Source organism: Marmota monax, unplaced genomic scaffold, assembly GCF_021218885.2.
Source record: "Marmota monax isolate L192 unplaced genomic scaffold, Marmota_monax_Labrador192_F-V1.1 WCK01_AAM20220418_F8-fsc00190, whole genome shotgun sequence".
Taxonomy (NCBI): Eukaryota; Metazoa; Chordata; class Mammalia; order Rodentia; family Sciuridae; genus Marmota; species Marmota monax.
Genome location: NW_026693010.1, coordinates 1,465,491 through 1,488,944, shown reverse-complemented (window position 1 = coordinate 1,488,944; position 23,454 = coordinate 1,465,491). Strand labels below are relative to the sequence as shown.

At 38.9% G+C, this 23,454-nt stretch overlaps 1 protein-coding gene across 24 annotated transcripts in view; it reads right to left on the bottom strand.

Moving 5' to 3' along the window:
* The window catches only part of Mark3 (microtubule affinity regulating kinase 3), a 102,760-nt gene extending 79,616 nt beyond the window's left edge, over positions 1–23,144 (bottom strand). For 4 of the 24 annotated variants that reach the window (XM_058582238.1, XM_058582239.1, XM_058582240.1 and 1 more), the window contains exon 1: positions 4,196–4,343. Coding sequence is in view for 18 of the 24 variants with exons in the window: in XM_058582226.1 (XP_058438209.1) it covers positions 4,196–4,387; positions 22,923–22,973 (243 nt within the window). In the remaining 6 variants the exon portion in view is untranslated. Of the gene's footprint in view, positions 1–4,195; positions 4,388–10,398; positions 10,471–22,922 lie in introns of those variants that run through there. The other 20 variants (XM_058582231.1, XM_058582232.1, XM_058582235.1 and 17 more) reach the window with 12 other exon arrangements.
* Positions 23,145–23,454: the final 310 nt, after the last annotated feature.

The window sequence follows — 23,454 nt, the reverse complement described above, 5'->3', positions numbered from 1 at the left end:
AATCTGTATAATCTCCTCTTCCTTCACACTCCTGACTATTTTTGTTTGTTTGTTCTTTGAGGTACTGGGGATTGAATCCAGGGCTCTGCACATGCTAGACAAGTGTTCTACTATTGAGCTACATCCCTTTTACTTTACATTCTTTAAAAAAAAAAAACAACATGCCACACTTGGAATTGTGAACACACAGGTGGTTACAGGAGGTGATGGTAGGGGAGAGAGACTGTGGGAGACCAACCTTGCAAGTGACTGAGTCACACTCCCTGGCTGGGTACTGAGGCGCTCAGTCACAGAAATGTAGCAGAGCTTTCCCCACCCTTTTGGGGTTCCAGGGTTGGTGTCTCCATGCATGGGTGTGACTTGCTACAGCCCCAGGGGTGAAGCTACACTCACCTGTTTCTTTGTAATATAACCCCTTGCCCTGCTTAGGATAGAATCTTCCATGGAAGTGCCTTGTGTGTGTCCCCTTCTCTTACTGTGCCTTTGGGTGTGGCCTATCCAGGTGTCAGTCAACCTGCTGACAGTGGACATCATGAAGATAGACTCAGCCCCCTGAAACCTGACCCCATGCCTCATTTGAATAGCTTCTCCTCAATAAAAGGGGTCAGCGGGTCGCGCACGCGCTGTCTCTCGTTCTCTCTCTCTTTCTCTCTCTCGCTCTCTCCCTGTGGACCCTTAAGGTATTTGTGTTTCTAGTGTGGTTATTTTGCGCAGCCCAGTTAGCCCAGTTCAACTGGAGTGACCCCTGAGCCTTTTAGCTGGGAGAACTGAAACCCAGCAAGAGACAATAAAGGGAGAGTTTGAGAAGTTTTTTTTGAGTAATGGTGAGTAATGGGGATTGTTCCACATCCTGACTATGGTAGTGGAACATGAATCTAAAATTCAAAGAACTGAAAACAAAAAAAAAAAAAAAAAAAATTTTTTTTAAACAAACTTGGTGTTATTTTATTTGGATCTTTATTTTGTTCATTTATATGAGGTACTGAGAATTGAACCCAGCGCCTCAGACATGCTAGGCAAGTGTTTTACCACTGAGCCACAACCCCAGCCCTGAAAAACAAAATTTTAAAAGTCATATAATTTAAAAAAATAGGGGCTGGGGATTGTAGCTCAGTGAGAGTTCTCATTTAGCATGTGTGAGGCACTGGGCTCGATCCTTAGCACCATATAAAAATAAATAAAAGTATTGTATCCACCTACAACTAAATAATAAAAATAAAAAAAGAGAATGGTTGTTTAAAAAAATAATATAAGCTTGCTTTATTTTGATGTTCCAGATGAATGTGAGTTCAAAAGATGCCCAAGTACAAGATGTTATATAACTATTGCACCTTCCCACATATTCACAATAGCTAGAAGAGAACATCCTATTTGCAAGAACAACAAAAATTACAAAACAGCCAAATGCAGTTACAAAAGCCTGTAATCCCAGCAATTCTGGAGGCTGAGGAAGGAGGAATGGAAGTTCAAGGCCAGCCTCGTTAACTTAGCAAGATCCTGTCTCAACACAAAAGATTTAAAAAAGGTGGGGACATAGCTCAGTGGCAGAGCACTCTGGGTTCTGTCCCTAGAACCCCAAACAAAATAAAAAACACTGGAACAAACTTAACAAGAATTATATAAAACCTAAAGAAAAAAAGATATGAAAACAAAAATCAAGACACACTTGACATTTCTGGATAAAAAATCTGGTATCATTAAAATATCAAATTTTTGAGCTGGGGGTGTAGCTCAGTGGTAGAATGCTGGCCTAGCATGCACAGAGCCCTGAATTTGACTGCAAAAACAAACAAAATATCATATTTCCCCCCCAAAATTTTAAATCTAACTTAATTTCATCCAAAGTAATCTAATCAAAATTCTGGCAAGTCTATTTTTAGAACGTGGCAACAAGATTCTAAACTTCATCTAGTAGTGTAAATAACAAAAAGAAAAATTTGAGAAATAAGAATAATCAACAGGGGACTTGACCTACTCCAAAACATCAAAATATACTTTCAAAGCTGCAGTGATAAAAACACCATGGTATGTTAGAAAACTAATATCTAGACTCTGATGTTCTGTTATAGCAGAAAAAATGGACCAAGACAACCAGACAAAAGTGATTTATAAGAGCTCTTAACAAAAGTACACAGTTATGTTAAAGAATGTTCACTGCAATTGTGTTTATGGCAAAAACATGAGAAATAACCCCCAGCTCACTGTGGTTCACCCACACGGTGGAAGACTATGCAGCCTTTAACCAAGTGTGAGATCTGTAAGTAACATACCCTGGACCTGTGTCTGGTCCAGATAATGTAAAAATATTATTATTATGTCCCATATGACTGCTTTTTTATTAAAATAAACAAAGAATTAACATATATATATATATATATATATATATATATATATATATATATATATATATAAATAAAACTATGGGAATATACACCAAACCTCTGTCTATAAGTGATTCTCTTGGAAATTTCAAAGAACTTTCACTTTCTATATAATGAATTTCTACAATGTTTACATATTATATGATTCTGGCTCATACCTACAATAGGGGTAAGAAAACAAGAATAAAATGACTTTGTTCAAAGATTAAAAAAAAAAAAACAAGGATATTTTAAAATTAAACCATCATGGTAGTAATATTTAATTATTTTTGGAGACAGAACCTTCTAAAAGTAAATATGGGGCATGGGGCAGCGGTGGTGGAGGGGGTGTCTGTCTGTCTCAGTACTCTCCTGGCTTACCATCTGTGCCACACAGAAAAACTGTAGTAATCATTTGCGATTGGTGGGAACTAAACCAGAAGTTTGTCCCTTATCTCAAGAAAGCTTTGATCAAGGAGAGCAGGGACAGCTCCAGTCCACTCATTTTTTTTTTTTTTTTACAGATTCCAAAAGCAGTCTAGGCAGCTTAACAAGGAATATTAACCAAAAATCCAAATGAATTTATTTTGTCATTGAGACAACTTACTGACAGAATGACTGGCCCAGGGTTCCTGCTCTAACAGCCCCAGGCCTGGTATGCAGCAGACATTAGAGTCAGGACATTTTTGTCACATGGTCAGCCAATGGGAGATCATTTCTCTCAGAAGCTTCCTTCAGTAGTATTATAGTAATTTAACAATATTTATTAAGTACATAACTGGCACCAAGCACTCTGCTATATACTGTAATCTACCCTTACAGACTCTAGTGGAGACAAGTAAGCCAATTTCAATACAATATAAACTGTGTCATATAAGGGAAGTGTCAGTATCTTTAATAATCCCATGGATTCAATCTCCAGTACCAAAACCAAAAAACCCCAGATATTAAGTAGACAGTTTCTTCTATTATTCAACTTTATTATGGTACAAAGTGACACACATTCACTAGAAACTGTACTTGGGATTTTGAGTTGCCTGGGGGGAAGAAGACTGCCAACGAATATTTCACAGAAGTGATCACCACACAGAAGGGTGAAGAGTACTTCAGACACCAACATCAGGTGCAAAGATGCAAGGAGTGTGCTGAAGCAGCAAAAATAGGCTCTGATCACAAAAGACTATGGAGTTAATTCCATAGTTTTAATGGATGTACTTTTGATAAGAAACACAGCTGAGTAAAAAGCCAATATCACAAAAGCTAGAAAAGTGTGTGTCTTCCTAAACAGAAACTTATCAGTCATGGGATACCAGAAATACTCAGCTAAGAAAACCTATGGGAATAAATCTGTAAATAAAAACAATTCTATTGATTTCCAAGTACCATTAGCTCACATTTAAATGCATGCATAAAGTTTTGTCCAATTTTTGTGGTAGCAGACATTTCTATTGAAAAAGACCAAAACACTACTCTTTTTAAAAATGTATTTCTTTTAGTTATTGATTCACATGCAGTGCTGAGAACTGAACCCAGTGCCTCATACATGCTGGGCAAGCACTCTACCACTGAGCCACAACCCCAGTCCCAATACAACTTATTTTTAAAGGTAAAGATTATTCACTCAATATTAATATTTACAACCTTAAATAAATGTAAATGGAAACAGGAAAGTAAAAAGACTCCTAGACAATTAACACATTTTATGTTCTTTTAAAAGAAGTTTAATTAACTTAGAAATAATCGTAAATACATACGTTCTCTTCCTTTTTCTCCCACATGGAAATAAACAAAATAAGTGGTCATAACAGAAATAGGCACAATTCATATTTATTTACCTCTCTGCCTGTAAGGATGTGTCGTGCCAATTTCACTTTAGCAAAGTTCCCCTTGCCGATCGTTTTCAACAGTCTGTAGTTTCCGATGTGAGGCTGCTCATCCGCACAGGAAGCTATGGAGTTTCTACACCGAGCTCCAGAGCGCCCAGTGCGGGAGGTGACTTCTTGTCGCCCATCTCCATGTGAGGTGTGCTACAATGCAACATACACAAAGACAAGGAAATGAGGGAACACTTAGTGCCTGCCAAGTTTTAAGGGCTCCTAGCTGAATAAACAAAACATTACTGCTTTAATTTTAATCCTAAGGTATCTAGCACTTCAAAGAAATTTAACCACATAATATATACATTTATGAAAAACCAAGAAAATATTATAAGAAAAATACAGTGTTGCAATTCAATTGGGGGTTCCAAAAAGATATTACAGCCTGGGGTGGTGGCACATGCCTGTAATCCCAGTGGTTTGAGAGGGTGAGAGAGGAGAATCATAAATTCAAGGCCAGCCTCAGCAATTTATTGAGGTTTTAAGCACCGTACTGAGATCCTATCTCAAAATAACAAATAAAAACGGATGGGGATGTGGCTCAGTGATTAAGTACCCCGAGTTCAATCCCTGGTATCAAAAAATATGTATATACATAACATATATACACACACACACATATATATATATATAGACAGTTTCTGATCTATGATTCAACTTTACCATGGTACAAAGTGATACACATTCAGTAGAATCTATACTTGGAATTTTGAATTGAGAGCTTTCCCTGGGATAGTGCAAGCAGCATGAACTCTCACAAGAGCGCTCCCCAGTCCCCCTGGCAATCATGGGAATAAACAAGATTGCAGTGTATTATACTGTCAGCATTTTGGGAATGCAGGTATTCAATAAATTACATGATATATTCAACACTTTATTATAGAACAGCCTTGTGTTAGATGATTTTGGCAAACTACAGAATAATATAAATATACTGAGGACATTTAAGGTAAACTAAACTAAGCGATGACATTTGCTAGGTTAGGAGTATTAAGTGCACTCTGACTTAACGGTATTTTCAGTATTAATTCTTAATGGTATTAAGATGGACTTATTAGGATATAACACCACTATATATTGAAGAGCATCTGTATTTTGAATATGTGGCCATCACATAAAATAGGAGTAACGGGACTGCCTTCTGGTCACCCAGAGTTTTTAACTCTTCTACATGCTAGCAATAGCACTTGCACATCTGATACTCACACCACAGGCCATAAAGCAGCAAAACCTAATGCCACCATTCACCGTTCATCAGATGAGATTAAGGCCATATAACAGTTCAGTGAAAAATTCAAGGGGAGTCTAGATTCCCAAATTCTTTCTACACGATGCTAACAATAATTTATTCCATATTTTGTTTTAATATTAGTTCTTAAAAACTTTGCTCATTACAATGTACCAATAAAAATAGGAAGAAAAAACTTTGTTCATATTTAGAAGAGCCACAGATCATAATCAGGAAACAAATTAAAATTTTACTTAAGTATATCTATTTTAAAAATATTTTTAAAATAATCAATATGGTCCCCAAATTGTTTTACCTTTGTTCATATGGGACAGAGAACCAACCTGAATTTGAAAAGACTAAGTACCCTCCTACATGAGAAGAAATCAGGTCTCCAAATTTAAAACAACTTTATATTTCAATCCTTCCTTAGTCTCTTCCCTAAAATAGAACATATGTGTGTGTGTGTGTGTGTGTGTGTGTATGTATATATATATATATATATATATATATAGTCCTTTCTATAATCCTTAAAATAACAAGCCATCTCCTTAATACAGGACAGGTTTCTTTTTTTTTTAAGTATTTTTTTTTTAGTTGTAGATGGACACAACTAATTTATTTTTGTGTGGTACTGAGGAGCGAACTCAGTGCTTCCACACAAGCAAGGCAAGCACTCTACCACTGAGCTACAGCCCCAGCCAAGGACAGGTTTTTTGAATGTGATAAAACCAAACTATAACAAGTGGACCTCCTCCAAGTATTTCATACTTCAGAGATATTAAAAAAGTTAAATTTCACTTTTGAAAAAGCCAGGCAATTATTCCATGCACTTGTAGACTAAATGATGTGATTAAAAAAATAAACTCTTATCCACCTAGGGGTAGAATGGAATTTCCTTAATTTGACAAAAATCATAGATCAAAGACACTTTGAGCAAATATTACACTAAATGGAAAATTTCATAATCATTTCTTTTAAGAAACAAGATAAGGGGGATGGGGCTGTACCTCAGTAATAGCGTACTTGCCTCACATGTTTGAGGCACTGGATTTGATCCTCAGCACCACGTTAAAAAAATAGACATAAAAAGATATGGCGTCCATTTATAACTGAAAAAAATATTTTTAAAAAGAAAGCAAGAAAGAAACAAGATAAGGTTGCCCATTATCATTACAGGTTAAGCATCTCAAATCCAAAAATTAAAGTCTGAGAAATGGGATACTCAGAAAATTTCAGATTTCTGAGTATTTTGGATTTAGTATGTTTGGGTTGGGGGATATTTCGTTGGTAAAGTCTATGCAAATATTTCAAAATCTTAAAAACTCTGAAATACATTTCAGATAAGGGCTACTCAATCTATATTACTACTATTTAACATAATATTAGAGGTCAAGGCCAATGCTTTAAGGTAAGAAAAAAATTGTAATGAGACATAAGAATTGCCATGGAAGAACTATAACTATCATTTCTGTCCTTTTTTGATAGTTTTTCTGTAAATTTAAAATTATTTCAAAGTCAAAAGTTCAACAGAAGCAGGGTGTGGTGGTACACATCTGTAATCCCAAGGACTAGGTAGGCTAAGGCAGAAGAAATCAAAAGTTGAAGGCTAGACTCAGCAATTTAGCAAGCCCTGTCTCAAAATAAAAAATAAAAAGGGCTGGGGATGTAGTTCAGTGGTAGAGTGCTTGCCTAGCAGATGTGAAGCACTGGGTTCGATCCTTATCACACATATAAATAAATATAATAAAGATTCATTGGCAACTAAAAAAAATTTTTTTAAAAAGATACAACAAAGGGGAAGCCCTATTAAAAATAAAAGCCTCTAAGAACATGACTAAGAAATGGGACCTGTCCCAGAAGTTCAGTCAAATCACTTTCTTTCTTCTTTGGTGCTGGGGACCCAAATCCTTTACATGTGCTAAGTAAGCACTGTGCCACTGAGTTATAACCACCAGTTTCACTTTTTTTAAAATTTTTTATTTAAAAAAAATTTTTTTAAGCTATAGATGGTCACAATGCCTTTATTTTATTTATTTGTTTATTTTTTTATGTGGTGCTGAGGATTGAACCCAGTGCCTCATACAAATGAGTGCTCTACCACTGAGCCACAACCCCAGGCCCAGTTTCACTTTTAAAAGAATAATTGTTACTGATATAGCAAGTGAACTAAAGTGTAAAGAAATTTACTTGTCTAATCCTCAGAAGAACTATAAGGCGCAATGAATTGACCATATGTTAGGGACCTATTAAGTGCCAGGCACTACCACGAGATGAAAACAGAAAAGTATGGTGCCAAGGCTTCAAGGCACTGGCAGTCACAGTGGGGCACTAACAAGGGGTTATGTAACCGAAGGTGGGGCAAACTCTGCCCCATGAGAAAATCTGAGTAAATATAATTAAAGCTGTCCAATAGGCATATAAAGTAAATCAAACACATATAATTTTTAATTTTGTATTTGGCCACATTAAAAAAACAAAAAATAGGTTAAATATATTTTTCTCAACCCAATACATCCCCAAATATTTCAACACATAATATAAAATATACGTAAGTTTTACATACACAAACACATATTTTTAAAAATAATACTGTCTTTGAAATCTGTGTTTCATGCTTACAGAATGCCATAATTCAGACTGGCCACATTTCAAGTGCTCAATAGTCATATGTGACTAAGGGTTACTGTGTTGAATAAAGTAGCTTTAAGCACCGAGAGGAATGATCACATATAGAAGAGGACTGATCACATGTAGGTGAGATGGAAAAAATAAGGTATCCTAGAAGTGAGGGGATGAAGTCTTGGAATGACAAGCAGAAGAGTTTTAACAGGAGGTGAGTAGTTCCAGGCCAGACACCAGCACAAGAAAAGGTAACAGACAGTTTGAAGAGAAGAGGCAAGACTTCCCCAGCATGACTCCCACCACGAACCAAATTTACCATCAACTTCTCAAGAAGCCTATCAATGTCACTTTTTATTTATAACACTTGACAGTAAAAATTCAAAGACAAGAATTGACATATATAAATATCTAAACCACTTATGGTTAAAGATCATGGTCACATGTAGTTCTTCTCTTTCTCCAACTTTATTAAAATGACAGTTCTAAAAAATTAAGGCCTAAGACAAAGAACAGAATGACAAAATATTCTTTTAGAAACTAGAAAACAGAAAGAAAATGCCTTAACACATAAAATAAAGGTGAATTCTTAGCCAGTTGTGGAGGTAAGGGGAAATGCTGCTCTGTACCACACAACCCCCAAGACCCTAAGGAACTGGCAGCACCTACTGCCTCTGCTAGTGAGAGGGAAGGCAAGGCAGAAACAGGACAAGGTGCCACTCTTGAATGACATCCCTAGATCTCCTCTCCTACTCTGGAAACAAAACTGGAGGTTCCCCAGAAAGGGCAAAATGGAAGGTCTAATGTACTTGGTCACAAGCACAAGTGAGGACAAAGGTACTAAAAACAGAAAAGAAATCAGAAAGCCAGAGACCTTTCCTCTTGCCTTCTTCCATGGCTCAGCTCCTTGGAACATGGTTAGCGAGGCATAAATCTATAGTGGAATCTGAGATAGGACAAAATATATATATATATATATATATATATATATATATATATATAGAACAGGAGTTCCCCAGAGGAACTCCTCTCTAAGGCCCAGCTTGTAAAACCCACTAAATGCACAGAACCTTCAATCAGTCTTTTAATGTCTCAGCCTTAAATATGGGCAGAAAAATAAGACTCAAAATGGCACTAGACCACTTAAAGCTCAAAGAATAAGCTTTAAGACAAAATTCTGAGAAAAAAGGCTACTCAGTCTAGAATTCTATAGGTAACCACAGTATCAATCAAAAGTGAAAACAGAATAAAGATGTTTTCAGAAATGCAAGGATTTTAAAAATGTATTTCCCAGCAACTTTCTCAAGAAATCTCTGGAGGAACTGGGTGTAGTGGTGCATGCCTGTAATCCCAGCATCTCGGGAGGCAGAGGCAGGATTTCCAGACCAGCCTCAGCAATTTAGTAAGGCCCTAAGCAATTTAACAAGACTCTGTCTCAAAATACAAATAAAGGGCTGGGGATGTGGCTCAAGCGGTAATGTGCTTGCCTGGCATGCGTGGGGCGCTGGGTTCGATCCTCAGCACCACATTAAAATAAAATAAAGATGTTTTTAACTAAAAAACAAATATTAAAAAACTCTCTCTCTCTTTAAAAAATATACAAATAAAAAGGACTGGGAATGTGATTTACTGGTAAAGCACCTCTGGATTCCTTCCCCAGTATTAAAAAAAAAAAAAAAAAAAAAAAATCAATCCCTGGAGGAACTGCTCCATTGAGACTTGACAATGAACCAAAAAAGAGGAGGATAGGAGGTCAAGGAAACAGGGTATAACAGGAAAGGAAAAGGGAGTCCCGGAAAAAAAGGGTGAGGGGAGATTCCGGGATGACCACTATGCAGCAGGCCTAGTGAGCACAACTAAGAATTCCTGACACCTCTAATACAGAGGAGGAGGTGTACAAAGGAACAAGTCACAAAAACCTAAGCAAATCATTAACTCTGGGAAGGAGAGAAAGTGAAAAGAGGTCATCATGGCATACTACACACCTCAGCTGTGAACAGCTCTATACGGCCCCAATAATGTGCAGACTGGACAATGATCTAACTATAACAGTGACAATTAGAGGTGGAGGCTAAAGACAGATGGATGGAAGGACAGGAAGGAAGGGGACAGTGGGTTAACTGGCAAACTCTCATCTTCTTTAGTGGGAAGTCAACAGAATATGCCTAAAACTGGCAGGTGGTGGTAGAGAGGAGCAAGTAGTAGTAGCAGTATATTTAGTTGTTTAAAATTAGAGACATATATGTTAAACAACCGAAAGAATTTTTCTTCCAACTATGTCTGTCTGCATTTTATAAATTCTCACAATCACCTTGGACAGACAGTCTTTCTTGCACTTAAGTACACTTGGGGTCCTCATCCATTAAGCTGAGGTTGGACAAACTGATAAAAGGATGCATCTATATCCAGAAAAGAATATTATAATGGATAATATTATGAACACAATGCATATATTATACACATCACCCATACATATGAATTCATGAAAAAGTAAACAGTAAACTGATTAAAAACAAAAACCACTAAAAGATAGGTAAAGCTAGAAAATGAAAGGGCAAGGGCTAGAGTTGTAGCTCAGTGGTAGAGCACTTGGCTGGCATGTGGGTTTGATCCTCAGCACCACATAAAAATAAATAAATAAAATAAAGGCATTGTGTCCTTTTTTTAAAAAAGGGGGTGGGGGCAAGTAATAGTCCCAAAGATATTGAGACAAGGAGGAGGAAAAAAGGGAGGATTAGAAAGGCATCAATATAAACTAAAAAAGACTGTCCAAAGGAAATGCCAACAGATGGGTTGTAGCTCAGTGGAATAGTGCTTGCCTAGCATGTGTGAGGCACTAGGTTCAGACTTCAGCACCACATAAAATAAAATAAAGGTGCATCAACAACTAAAAAATACTTAAAAAAGAAAATGACAAAATACTGGTTACTAGTAATGAAAATATTTTTCTGAATAATGAATATATTCATAAGCTCCTTAATTTTCTCATGACCCTTAACTTTCAACAAATTTAACATTCCTCTTAATGAAAACAAATCAACTAGAGGGGCTGAGGATGTGGCTCAGGTGTTAGCGTGTTCGCCTAGCATGCGTGAGGCACTGGGTTCGATTCTCAGCACCACATAAAAACAAAATAAAGATATTGTGTCCACCTAAAACTAAAAAATAAATATATTAAAAAAGAAAATAAATCAACTAGAACAGCATAAATCTTTAAAATCTGTTAAAAGTCTCATTTAATACCAACTGTTGGAAACTTTCTAAGTAGTTGGTAAATCAATAAAATTTGATTAATCCATCCTTTGAATTGGTCATTCAGTATACTGGTTTTGAATGAACTGACTTTTTGGCAAATCAACTTTCAACAAACTGACTTAGATGAAGGCTTTAGGGTAGTGGGTCTCAATCAGGGACAGGATGACTTTGCTCCCACAGGGGACATTCGACAATGAATGAAGACATTTTTGGTGGTCATGACTGAGGGAATACAGCCAGGTACAGCAGCCCATACCTGTAATCCCAGCAACTCTGGAGACTAAGGCAGGAGGATCCTATAATTCAGGGCCAGCCTCACAAACTTAGAGTAAAACCCTCAGTAACTTAGTGAGACCCTGTCTCACAAAATAAAAAGGACTGAGGATGAAGCTCAGTGGTAAAGTCCCACTGCTGTGGGACTAAAAAATAAAAATGTAAAACAACTGAGGGGATGCTACTGGCATCTGGTAAGTAGAGGCCAGGGATGCCATTAAAATCCTCCAATGCATAGGACAACGATCCACAACAAAGAATTGTCTGTCCCAAAGGCCAAAGTTCAGATAACCTGCTGTAGGGAAATAAAACTGATTATCCTCACCTCCAAGCCCGAACCTCCTATAGTCTGTTGTTGTTGTTGTTTTTTCTGTTAATGAAATCATGATCTATCTTGTACAAATGAAAAACTTAAGGGTTCATCTCTCATTCCTCCCTTACCCTCTCCCCTCACTTCTAAATCACATTTGTGGTTTTATCCCCTAAATCTCTCAAATATCACTTCTCCATTTCTACCACCACCAGGCGTTATCTTCCATAACTCAGCCCCTGCCTCTACTGTGGCCTCTTCAGACTACTTTCCAACAACAAGGCTCTCCCTAACCCACACAGCAAAGCTATTTCATCTTTCTTAATTCTCATTTCATGTGCCACTAACAAGGCAGGGGGGCCTTGATATCATGATTGATGGCAATTTCTTATCATTATGTTTTTTCCCTTGGCATCCCTTTTGCCTCGCTCCTCCTTTTTCCACCATTTCTTGCTTAGTTAATTCATAGCAGCACAGCACACAACTTCAGATTTTGGATTATTCTGCTAGCACACTATAAAAGCTATCCTATGAAGGAAGGAACAGTTACAGAATCCCCTACCACAACAGGGTCAAAGCACTGTTATTTTTTTTCCTCTTTTTTTTTTAAGCTACTGTCATCTTTTAATAATTTTTTTTAGTTGTAGATGAACATAAACCTTTATTTTATTTATTTATTTTTATATGGACTGAGGTTTGAACCCAGTACGCCTCACCCGTGCTAAGCAAGCGCTCCACCACTGAGCCACATCCCCAGCTCCCTTTTTCCCCTCTTTTTTTTGAGTTGGGAATCTGACTATGTTGCCCAAGCTGGTCTCAAACTACCAGGCTCAAGGGATCCTCCCACCTTAGTCTACTGAATAGGAGGGACTACAGGCCTGGGTCACCATGCCTGGCTTGTTTTATTTAATCACAATGATGCTAAGGGATAGATGAGACTTTTTTTTTTTTAATAAATACAAAAGATGAGGCAGGGCTTGGGATATGGCTCAGTGGTAGAGCACTTGTGTAGCATGCACAGGATCCTGGGTTGAATCCCTAGAACTGCAAAAATGAATAAATAAATAATATGAGGCATAGCATAAATCTGAAGACCTGTTTCAAAACCAGGTCTGCCACTCCTCTATCTATACCCAAAGGACTTAAAATCACCATGCTACAGTGATACAGCCATGTCAATGTTTACTGCAGCTCAATTCACAATAGCTAAACTATGGAACCAACCTAGGTGTCCTTCAACAGATGAATAGATAAAGAAAATGTGATATATATATATATTTTTCAATGGAATATTACTCATCTTTAAAGAAAAATGAATTATGGCATTTGCACTAAATGGATAGAGTTGGAGAATATCATGCTAAGCAAAATAAGCCAATCCCCCTCCCAAAACAAAAGCCAAATGTTTTCTTTGATATGCAGATGCTAATTCACAATAAGGGGCACAGGGTGGGGGTGGGGGGTGCACACACACACACAAAGGAAAAATAGAGTTAACATAGATTAGGTAGAGGGGAGTGAAGGAAGGGGAGAGGAGGGAAAACGGGAATAGGACGGATAGTGGAATGAAACAGACATTATTATCTATCTATCTATATATATACATATGTATATATGTGACTGCATGACCGATGTGATTCTACAATATGTACAATCAGAAAATATTATAAATTATATCCTATCTATGTATATCAAAGTGCATAAGTGCATTCTACTGTCATGTATAACTAATTAAAACAAATTAAAAAAAAAAAAAAAAAAAACAGGCCTGTAACTCCAAATCCCAATTTCTCCCTCCTGTGTTGTTGCTTCTTCTTTTTGCTCCACCTCTTGTCCACTCCACCTCACAAGTGTTTTCAGATTTTCCCTCAACCACAGTTCCAGGCTCTCACCCCTCTCAGCTCCAGCCCAAACTCTTTCTATCAATGTGGCCTCTTAAGAAAGCAGACCAAGGTTTTAAGAAAAGAGAAAAAGGCCATCTCAATGGAGTGAACTGTGGAGACCTTGACACTAAGAGCGACCGACCAACATTTACATATTACTATGTGTCCAGCACTGCTCTGAATGTTTGCCCATTTGTTTCAATCACTCAATTCAACCAATATTTACTGATCACACACAGTAAATGAATGGCAAGTTCTAGGTATTTGGAATAATATCAGTAAACAAAACAGTCATGCTTTTATGGAGCTTTTGGTATGCCAGGGGAAAATGACAGAACATAATAAACATAAGAAATATATAAATCAGTGATATGTTAGAAGGTAATAATGCAATGGAGAAAAGATCAGAGTTGGGGAGCTGGGAAGGCAATGAGTACTCAGAGTAAACCTTAGCAAGATGGCAGTGGAGGAGCTAAGAGCATCTGGACATCTGAAGAAAGATATTCCAGGCAATCAGCAGACCCAGAAGCTGGAGTGACCCTGGTGTGTTCAAAGAACAGCAAGGAGATTCTTGGGACTTCCCGTGCATTAAACATGAAAGACAGATAGAGATGTGGACAAAAAGGTAAAGGAGACCAAATCATGGAAAGCTTCATTCCAGGGCTACTATTTCCAACTGTCTCATAGACTGAGTAACTAGGGCACAAGAAGTTAATAATTTACCTAAGGCCACATAATAAAATACTAGGTCAGATATAAATGCAAACAGTCATTATTGTGGTGGTTTAAAAACCTGACACCAAAGTCTGTGACACACCTCCCACAAACAAAGTCCATGCCCCTTCCCTTTAAATCTGAGTAGGAGTGCTTCAACCAAAACAGAATGGCAAAAGTAACACTGTGACTTAAAGCTATTTTAACAGGCAGCAGTATAGCTGGGCACCCACCGTACGCCTGTAATTCCAGCAACTCAGGAGGCTAAGACAGAAGAATCACAAATACTACACCAACCTCTGCAACTTAGGGAGGCCCTGAGCAACTCTGTGAGACTATTTCAAAATAAAAAAATAAACAGGGCTGGGGGATGGAGTTCAATGGTGAAGCACCTCTGGTTTAAAAAAGTGCACCCCAGCACTTAAAAAAAAAAGAGAGAGAGAGGGAGGAAAACAAAAGAAAAAGAAAAAGAAGAAAAGGCAAGCAGCTTCTGCCTTGTTTGCTGGACACTGAGCCCACAAAGCAGCAGCCAACAGCATAAGAGAAGTATGGCCAAACCAAGGCCTCCTGTGCAGCTAGCTCTGGCAAGAGTTCCGGCTGAGCCAGTTTTCTAACCATACCTGCCAAGGTGCCAGATTAGTGAGCAAAGAAAAGTCTAGAATGTGTTCAATCTCCCTAGCCTTTCAAGATCCTTGCAACTGAGGCCTCAAACACAGTATAGGAGAGGTAAGGCATCTCAGTCTGAATTCCTTCCACACAATCTGTGAGCAGAATAAAATGGTTGTTGTTTTACACTACCAAGTTGTGAGGTGGTTTATTCCACAGCAATAAATAAAACTATGTGAGCAGCAAAAAATGTTAAGAACCTGAAGTTAATAAAAATGAAAAAAGAAATTGGAATACATTACCATGATATGTGCAAGTTTTTTTTTCATTGAATATCTTCAATGTCTTTTGATGATTTAACAGAAGAGAAAATGAACTCCTAAATCTACAACTAGTAAAGCTAATAAATAAATGCCTGTGGGTACCACTGGCAGGCAGGCTTAGGAAAGGTAAGGGCAAACAAGGAAAGAGTTGATGACAGAATGTGAAAAGAATGTTATAAAAAATAGCCTCAAGTGTCTTCTATAACAAAAGATGCTTGCCCAGCTTAAAATTATCCTTCTAGGTAAATCTAAGAGCAGAAAGCAAATGAGGAGTGGTTCTAGATCTACTCATTTTCAGGATTCTCATTCTAGAATCTGCTACAGTCAATGCAGTCATAAAAATACTGACTGCATAAAGGATGGTTATATACAATGCTGGGATCAAAACTCCTAGGTTTAGGTACAAAACTTCACATCAAGTTCTTCAAGATTTTCATGTCAAATGTCCATAACACAAACCCCACAATATTTAGACTCCACTCAAAACAACAGCTTTGTTATTAACAAGAAATACAGACAAAACATCTCCTGCTTTGTTTGAGCTTCAACTTTGAACACCAAGATCCCACATAACCCACAGAAACAATGCCTTAACTAGTCTACATAAGATTAAATAAGACTAAGCAGTTATATAAGGCTGAGCAGTTTAGTGGCTAGAGGGCAATGCTAAAGAACACTAGGTTGAAGAAAGAATTGAATTCTATTAGTTAGCTGTTGCTTAATGAAATACCTGAAATAACTAACTTATAAGAGAAAAGGTTGGGGCTGGGGTTGTGGCTCTGTGGTAGAGCACTTGCCTAGCATGTGTGAGGCACTGGGTTCAGATCCTCAGCATCACATAAAAAAGTAAATGAATAAAATAAAGTTTAAAAAGTGCACAAAACCAACATAATTAGAGAGAGAGAGAGGTGTTTATTTAGCTCACAGTCCTGGAGTTTCCAGTCCAAGACTAGATAATCCCATTGCTTTGGGCCTCTGGTGGGCGTGTGGGATGGCAGTATCAGAGCAAACTAATCACCTCATAAGCCAGAAAGCGAGAGAGAATGAGAAAGGGGGGCAGGGTTCCACAATCACCTTAGAGGGTATGCCCTGAGACCTAAGTAAGGATCTCCCAATAGTGCCACCCTGTAGCCCAAGCTTTAATAAGTGGATCTTTGGGGGGCATTCAATACCTAAACTACAATTCCAAAAGAGAAGTCCTTTCTTTTTTCATGAGAAATATCCTCCCATGCCAACATCCACTCACTGTCCCCATTACTTCATACAGGAGGGTGCATATGGGCCAGTAGATCAAGTCCATGCATATTCTTTAACTTCTTGAAAAAAAACAAGACATTAAAGATTTTTAGTTAAGAAATTTATTTTCTCCTTCGAGTTTAATTTGAAATTGTAAAATGGATGAGAGAAAAGCTATGTCTATGTAGTCTTCCCCATGGTGATGGGAAAGGGCTGCATCCCTTGGCTCTTATCCTGCCTGGGGTATAAAACCCAGGGTTAAATTTGACTATATCTTAGAATGTTAAAATTTTGAACAATCCTCTTTGAAATAAAGCTAACAGGCACTACTAGTTTACAGGACACTTTGCGCATCTCTTTAAGTAGTTACAATGTAAATCAGGTGCTATGTAAGTCCAGTGTAAATAACTACAATGTACATCATGAGGTACATAAATAATCCAGAAGACCAATAGTTACTTACTATAAATTTCAATATTCACCTGATTTACATAAAGATGAAAATAACCCTCAAATGAAAATCCATAAAATCTTCCCTAAATTCTCTGATCCAATATAAAATATGAATTCTTCTAAGGTAAACTTTCTTTTTAAAGGCCCAAACAGCTTGATTCAATAAATAGTGTACTCAGAAATTAAAATGCATATTAAATGAAACTATTACTACTGTTTTAAATGAGATATTATATAATTAGTACTCTTGCTATGTACATATTAAGTGATCAACAGTTATTTTCTATAACTACACTTTTGGCTTTTTAAATAAACATTTTTTTTTTTTAAACCCATGGAACCTGAAAACTCCATTAAGTTTACTGGAAATCTCTCTAACTAGAGTTATAGTACAGTTGGGTGCAACAGTGCTACCTGTAATCCCAGCAAACTGGGGAGGTACAGGCAAGAGGATAACAAGTTTGAAGGCAGCTTTAGCAACTCAGCAAGGCCCTAAGCAACTTACTGAGATCCTGTCTCAAAACAGAAAATAAAATAAAAAGAGCTGGGAATGTGGTAGAGTACCCTGTGTTTAATCCCCAGTACAGCATGGGCGCACACACACGATCTAATTAGCAAGCTTCACTGAATAATAAGGCAGTGATTTTTTCCCCCTTTGGGGGAACCTTGGATCAAACCCAGGACCTCATGCACATGAGGCACCCTCTCTCCCCAGCCGAGTAATGATTCTTAATCATAGATCCTGGACCTGCAGCATCAACATCACCTGGGAATTTGTTAGAAATGCAGTCTAGAGTGCCAACTGTAGAGTCCAAGGTCTGGGAGTGAGGCCCAGACATCAGCACTTTAACAACCCTCTAGGTTATTCAAATGTTTGCTCACGTTTGAGAGTTTACAAAACTAGTTTCACAGAGCCCTAGGTGGTTTGTTCTGCAGGGACTAGCAGGAATGATCTGGTTCCCAGATAAATAGGATATCCTATGAAGTACCTATCCCAGTGTCATACACATAATGGGTACTCTATTTGCTCAACAGGTTAATTCAGCCACACCCAAGTAACAAATGGCTATAGAATAACTTCATCAGTTTGTCTATTTCACAGAAGAAATTTTGAAGACTCTTTGCATTAACTAATAATAAGTACATAATGCACGCATATCCAGAGCTGTTAAAGAAATAACTGGAAAAGCTGTGGGGCCTCTGGTCCTTTAGCAAATAACCGAGGCATACAAAGTGTTATATGCTTTGAAATTTAAGTGAAAAATATGTTTCTAATTTTGCCAGTAAGAAACAGATACACCCATGGCTCCCTATACAAGCCAAATGTAGGACATAAACTAAAACACAACTTTCTTGTTGCGTTTTAAAAGCATCCTATTTCCAATTGTAATAAATGAGTTCAAGGTGGATTCTAATTTGAACAACTTAAAACTCAGAAAACTGAGGAAACTTTAACACTGACTTTATATATATGATAAAGGTACTAATTATATTTTTAAAAGAGGTTCTATTCTAAAAGCTTGAGAAATGATATAATGTACTAAATTTACTTCTTGGAAGAGGAAGTAAATAAGACTGGACACTGAACTGCTGAATATATGGAGCTCACTACACACCAATACAAGGGTTTCTTAACTTTGGCACTAGTGACATTTTGGGCCAGATAATTCTTAGAGGGGTAAGGTGCTTTCCATGTATTCTAAAATGTTCAGCAGAGTTCTTGATGAGCAGCAACCTCCCCTTTAGCTATGACAACCAAAAATGTCTCTAGACATGTCCAAATGTGCCCACTGAAGGGCAAAACTCACCCCAGTTGAGGATCATTATTAAATATCATTGTCTCTACTTACTTGTTTAAATTTTTCCAAAGTAGGGCTGTGGTTGTGGCTTAGTGGGAGAGTGCTTGCCTGGTATGTGTAAGGCACTGGGTTCGATCCTCAGTACCACATACCAAAAAAAAAAAAAAAAAAGCAAGTCATGCTGTCTGTCCATCTACAACTACAATTTTTTTAAATTTTTTTCCAGACTTAAAAAAAAGGTTTGCTTTATTTATATTCTGGGAATTGGTACATCTACATCCCCTTTTTTAATAATCTGCATATGAGGTCTTGAGAAATAGCCTAGTACAGCAAAAAATCAACAGACTGAGTCAGAGATCTGGAGTCTAGTAGAGGATTTCCTTTTAAACAGCCCATAGTCTCAAGCAGCTCCTGTCACCTCTCTTAGTTTCAGCATCCTTACTAGATTATTTGACTAGTTCTTTGGGCTATAAAATGTGATGACAGAGAATTTTTATATACCCACCTACTAAAAGTGGATATTGACATTTAAAAGTCAAATAAAAACAATTGTATACAAGGATGAAAATAATATTCTTGTTACAGATTACCTATTAAATTCTTTTTTTTTTTTAACTGTACTGGGGAATGAACCTAGGGACTCTTGTGTGGCAAGCACTATACCACTGAACCACACCCTCAGCCCTCTTTATTATTCTTGATCTAATAAGCAATATTATTATCATAAGTGTATATAATCATTTAAAATGTTAATGAGATTCCCAGGATAAGCAAAAGGGAATGTATTTCTATAAAATAAAAGCTCTAATAATCATAATATCTACAATGTCCATCAACTGGTAAATGGATAAAACATTGTGGTATGCTACTTAGCAATAAAAAGGAATGAACCAGCTGGGTTAGATGGCCCACACCTGCAATCTCAGCAATTCAAGAAAGGCTGGACAGGAGGATGGCAAGTTCAAGATCAGCCTGGGAAACTGGGTGAAACAAAACAAAAACAAAAAATGGCTGGGGATGTGCAGTAGTAGAGCACTCCTGGGTTCAATTTCTGGCATAGCAAAAACAAAAAAAGTATTATGATAAATGAAAGAATTCAGACTCAAAAGATTATACACTACATAACTCCATTTATAAACATTCCAGAAAAGGTAAAATTAGAGAGACAAAAAACAGATCAGTGGTTGCCAGGGGCTGAAGAAGAGAGGGAAGTGACTGTAAAGGGTCACAAGGGACCTTTTGGGGTGATAGAAAGGTTCTATATCTTGTTTGTAGTGGTGGTTACATGACTATACATTTGCCCAATTCATCATACTGTGCACTTAAAAGTGTGGACGTCATATCTCGATAAACCTAACTTTAACAAAAGAACTTCTCAACAGACTGAGAGCTCCCATTCATTCATGTACACTCACCACTCAACTGGCAGGAAGTATAACACTAGTTGTCCATGGGCTATGACGAATGTGAACCTGAAGTGTAACATTGACACATGCACCACAGCTACTTTAAGAACATGCCAACACAAGAGTTAAAAATGGAACATGGCATCAAAAATGGAGGCACATGCCTGTAATCCCAGAGACTTATGAGGCTGAAGCAGGAGGTTCACAAGTTCAAGACCAGCCTCAGTAACTCAGTGAGGCCCCCCCACCAACCTAGCAAGATCCTGTCTTAATATAAAAAGAGCAGGGGATGTAGATCAATGGTAGAGTACCCCTGGTTTGAATTCCCAGTACCAAAAATATAGAAATGGCATACGCCTATAATCCCAGCTGTTCAGGAGGCTGAGGCTAGAGGATCTTAAATTCAAAGCCAGCTTTGGCAACTTAGCAAGGCTCCAAGCAACTGAACAAGACCTGGTCTCTAAATAAAATATTTTTTTAAAAAAAGGGGAGGAGGGCTGGGGTTGTGGCTCATCGGTAGAGCGCTCACCCAACATGTGCGGAGCCCTGGGTTCCTCAGCACCACATAAAAATAAATAAAGGTATTGTGTCCAACTAGAACTAAAAAATAAATATTTTTTAAAAAGGGGGGCAGGAGCCTGCTGAGGATGTCTCAGTGGTTAAGCACCCTGATTTCAATCTCCAGTACCAAAAAAAAAAAAAAGAGAGAGAGAAAAGGGCAAGGTGAATGAATGTAATGATTGTAATGATGTACTATGAACCTCTTGATTTTAACAGTATCAACACTCCAATTGTAAATACATTACATGATATTAAAGATACACACTGGGGCTGGGGTTGTGGCTCAGCAGCAGAGTGCTCGCCTAGCGCCCTGGGTTCAATCCTCAGCACCACATAACAATAAATAAAGGTTGTAGTTGGACACAATACTGAAAAATAAATATTAAAAAAAGATACACACCCACCCTAAGTTGTTTCTAAAGAACAGAGAGAGTAATTCTAACAACTTATGCAAAAATTACAAAATAATTGAACAAAATAACCAAAGAATAGAGGAAGAATGAACCAAGTCTGTCAATAAATAATCACAAATACCAGCTAGCCATGTATTCCTAACTGAAAATAGCACATATCTTCTCCTACTGTCCCTCACTGAAATGCATACTGAAAGAAGACCTAACAGAAAATCTTTATCAGAAATCTGCTTTTATTGACGCTGGCTTCAGTTGAGCAAGTATGGAGCTCCTGCTCTGATTCAATGTAAGGTTTTTGACTAAGTGAAGATCAAAACTCAAAGCCAACCAAAACATCTTTTTGTTTGTTCCATTCATCAGGGTAGTCAAAGAACAGGAAAATGCTCAGGTCAGAAATGGGTTTCTTCAAAAAGGCCACATATAAAAGCCACCTAAAGCCAGGCGTGTCAGTTCTCTTGAGCCCAGGAGTGTGCCCCCATCCTGTACTACACAGCAGGACCCCCCATCAGAAAAAAAAAGAAAAAAGAACAAGGTCACAGACTGATCTAGTCTATTACTTTTTATGTAATTTTTCTAATCCATGTGGAGTAGGAACCTACACCACTGCCAGATTAAAGAGCATTAAATACTATACATTATTGTACTGAGGGGATGCTTTAGACTACAGTTTACATAAACAGATTAAGTTACCCAATAGCTATCAACCAACCAAGAGGTATTTTGAAGATTAAAATGAAGGCATTTGGTACCACTCTGCCACAACATTTCAGAACACTACTGAAAGCATGAAATCACCATGAGCAAGGAAGCTTTTCCTAAGAGATGGCATTCTCCTGTCAGCAACTACCTCGTAACACTTATAATGAAAGGCCAGTGTAATTTCTTTAAGAGTTATTTGCTAGATATTTTTACTTAAGATAACCAACACTTCTGAACCTAATGCTGGAGAAAGAGTTCAGAAAACATTGGGACAGAGCCAAACATTTCAATGTAATTTCTACTACAAGCTGTCACTCCTTAACAATGCTGTTCTGGCAGTTTTTAAAGGTCCACATGAATAAAATCAAAGAGACCTTTTATAGACGCACGGGATGTGAGCGCTGGAAGGGACCTGAGAGCTCTTCTAAGCCAAACTTTCTAGGATGGAGGAAAACGGGAAGCCCCGGGAGGGCCGTGCTTCAGCTGGGCAGCGAGCGCAGGCAGAGCTTCACTACACATCCGCCTTTCAAAACGCTTAGCCAACTTCTCGCCGCCGGACTGGTGAGGACTCCTCTCTCCGGGGACAACTCTCCGAGCAGAGTCGTGGAGCAACTAAGGGAGCCACAAAGATCCCACCTTGGGCACCTGGTTTCAGCGACTGTCATTAAACTTATTTCCGAACCATTTTAAAGGAGCAGAAAGGCCAGTCCACAATCCATCAACCAGATGGATTCCCATTAACCTGCACGGAGGACACATGCTTTTAACCTGGGTTCAAACGTGCACGGCCAGCGGCGGTGATCCCACACACACCGGGACAAGCCGCGGTCGGCGACGCCACTCCAGAGCGCAGGACACCCGCGACCCGCCCGCCGCGTCCGCACCGGCAGCGCGGGCCACTCACGTTTTCAGTGTCTCGTTCATTCACGGTTGGCAAGGGGGTCCTAGTGGACATCTTACTGCGCTTCGACTCTGCACCACGCGAGGGCGAAAACAAAACCGCCCAGCCCTGGGCGGTCGGCGAGCAGCGGCCGCGAGTCGCCCGCCCCGCGGCCTCGGTCTAGATCCGGGGCCTGGCCCGGGCCGTGCCCCCGCGGGCTCCGGGGCTCATTCTCCCCCGGCCCCGGCGGCCGCGGCCAGGAGCCCTGCGGGGCGGGGCGCGACGGGCGGCCGGCCGGCGTCCCCGCGCCTCAGGGCGTCCCGCGGGCCCCGGCCCGCTCGCCTCTTCCGCCGCTCCCGCCCGTCGCGCCGCGGAGCTCAGCGCCGGGGCCTCCACACAGCGTCGCGGGCAGCCCCGAGACAGGAGGAGCAGCAGGAGGATGTGAAGAAGGTGGAGCTCAAGACAGGCCGCCGCGAGCTGCGAGCGCCGACCATGGAGGGGGCCGTGGGGGAGGCGCCTGCGCCTGGCTGCTTTCCCTTATCCCGTTCGCTTTCCA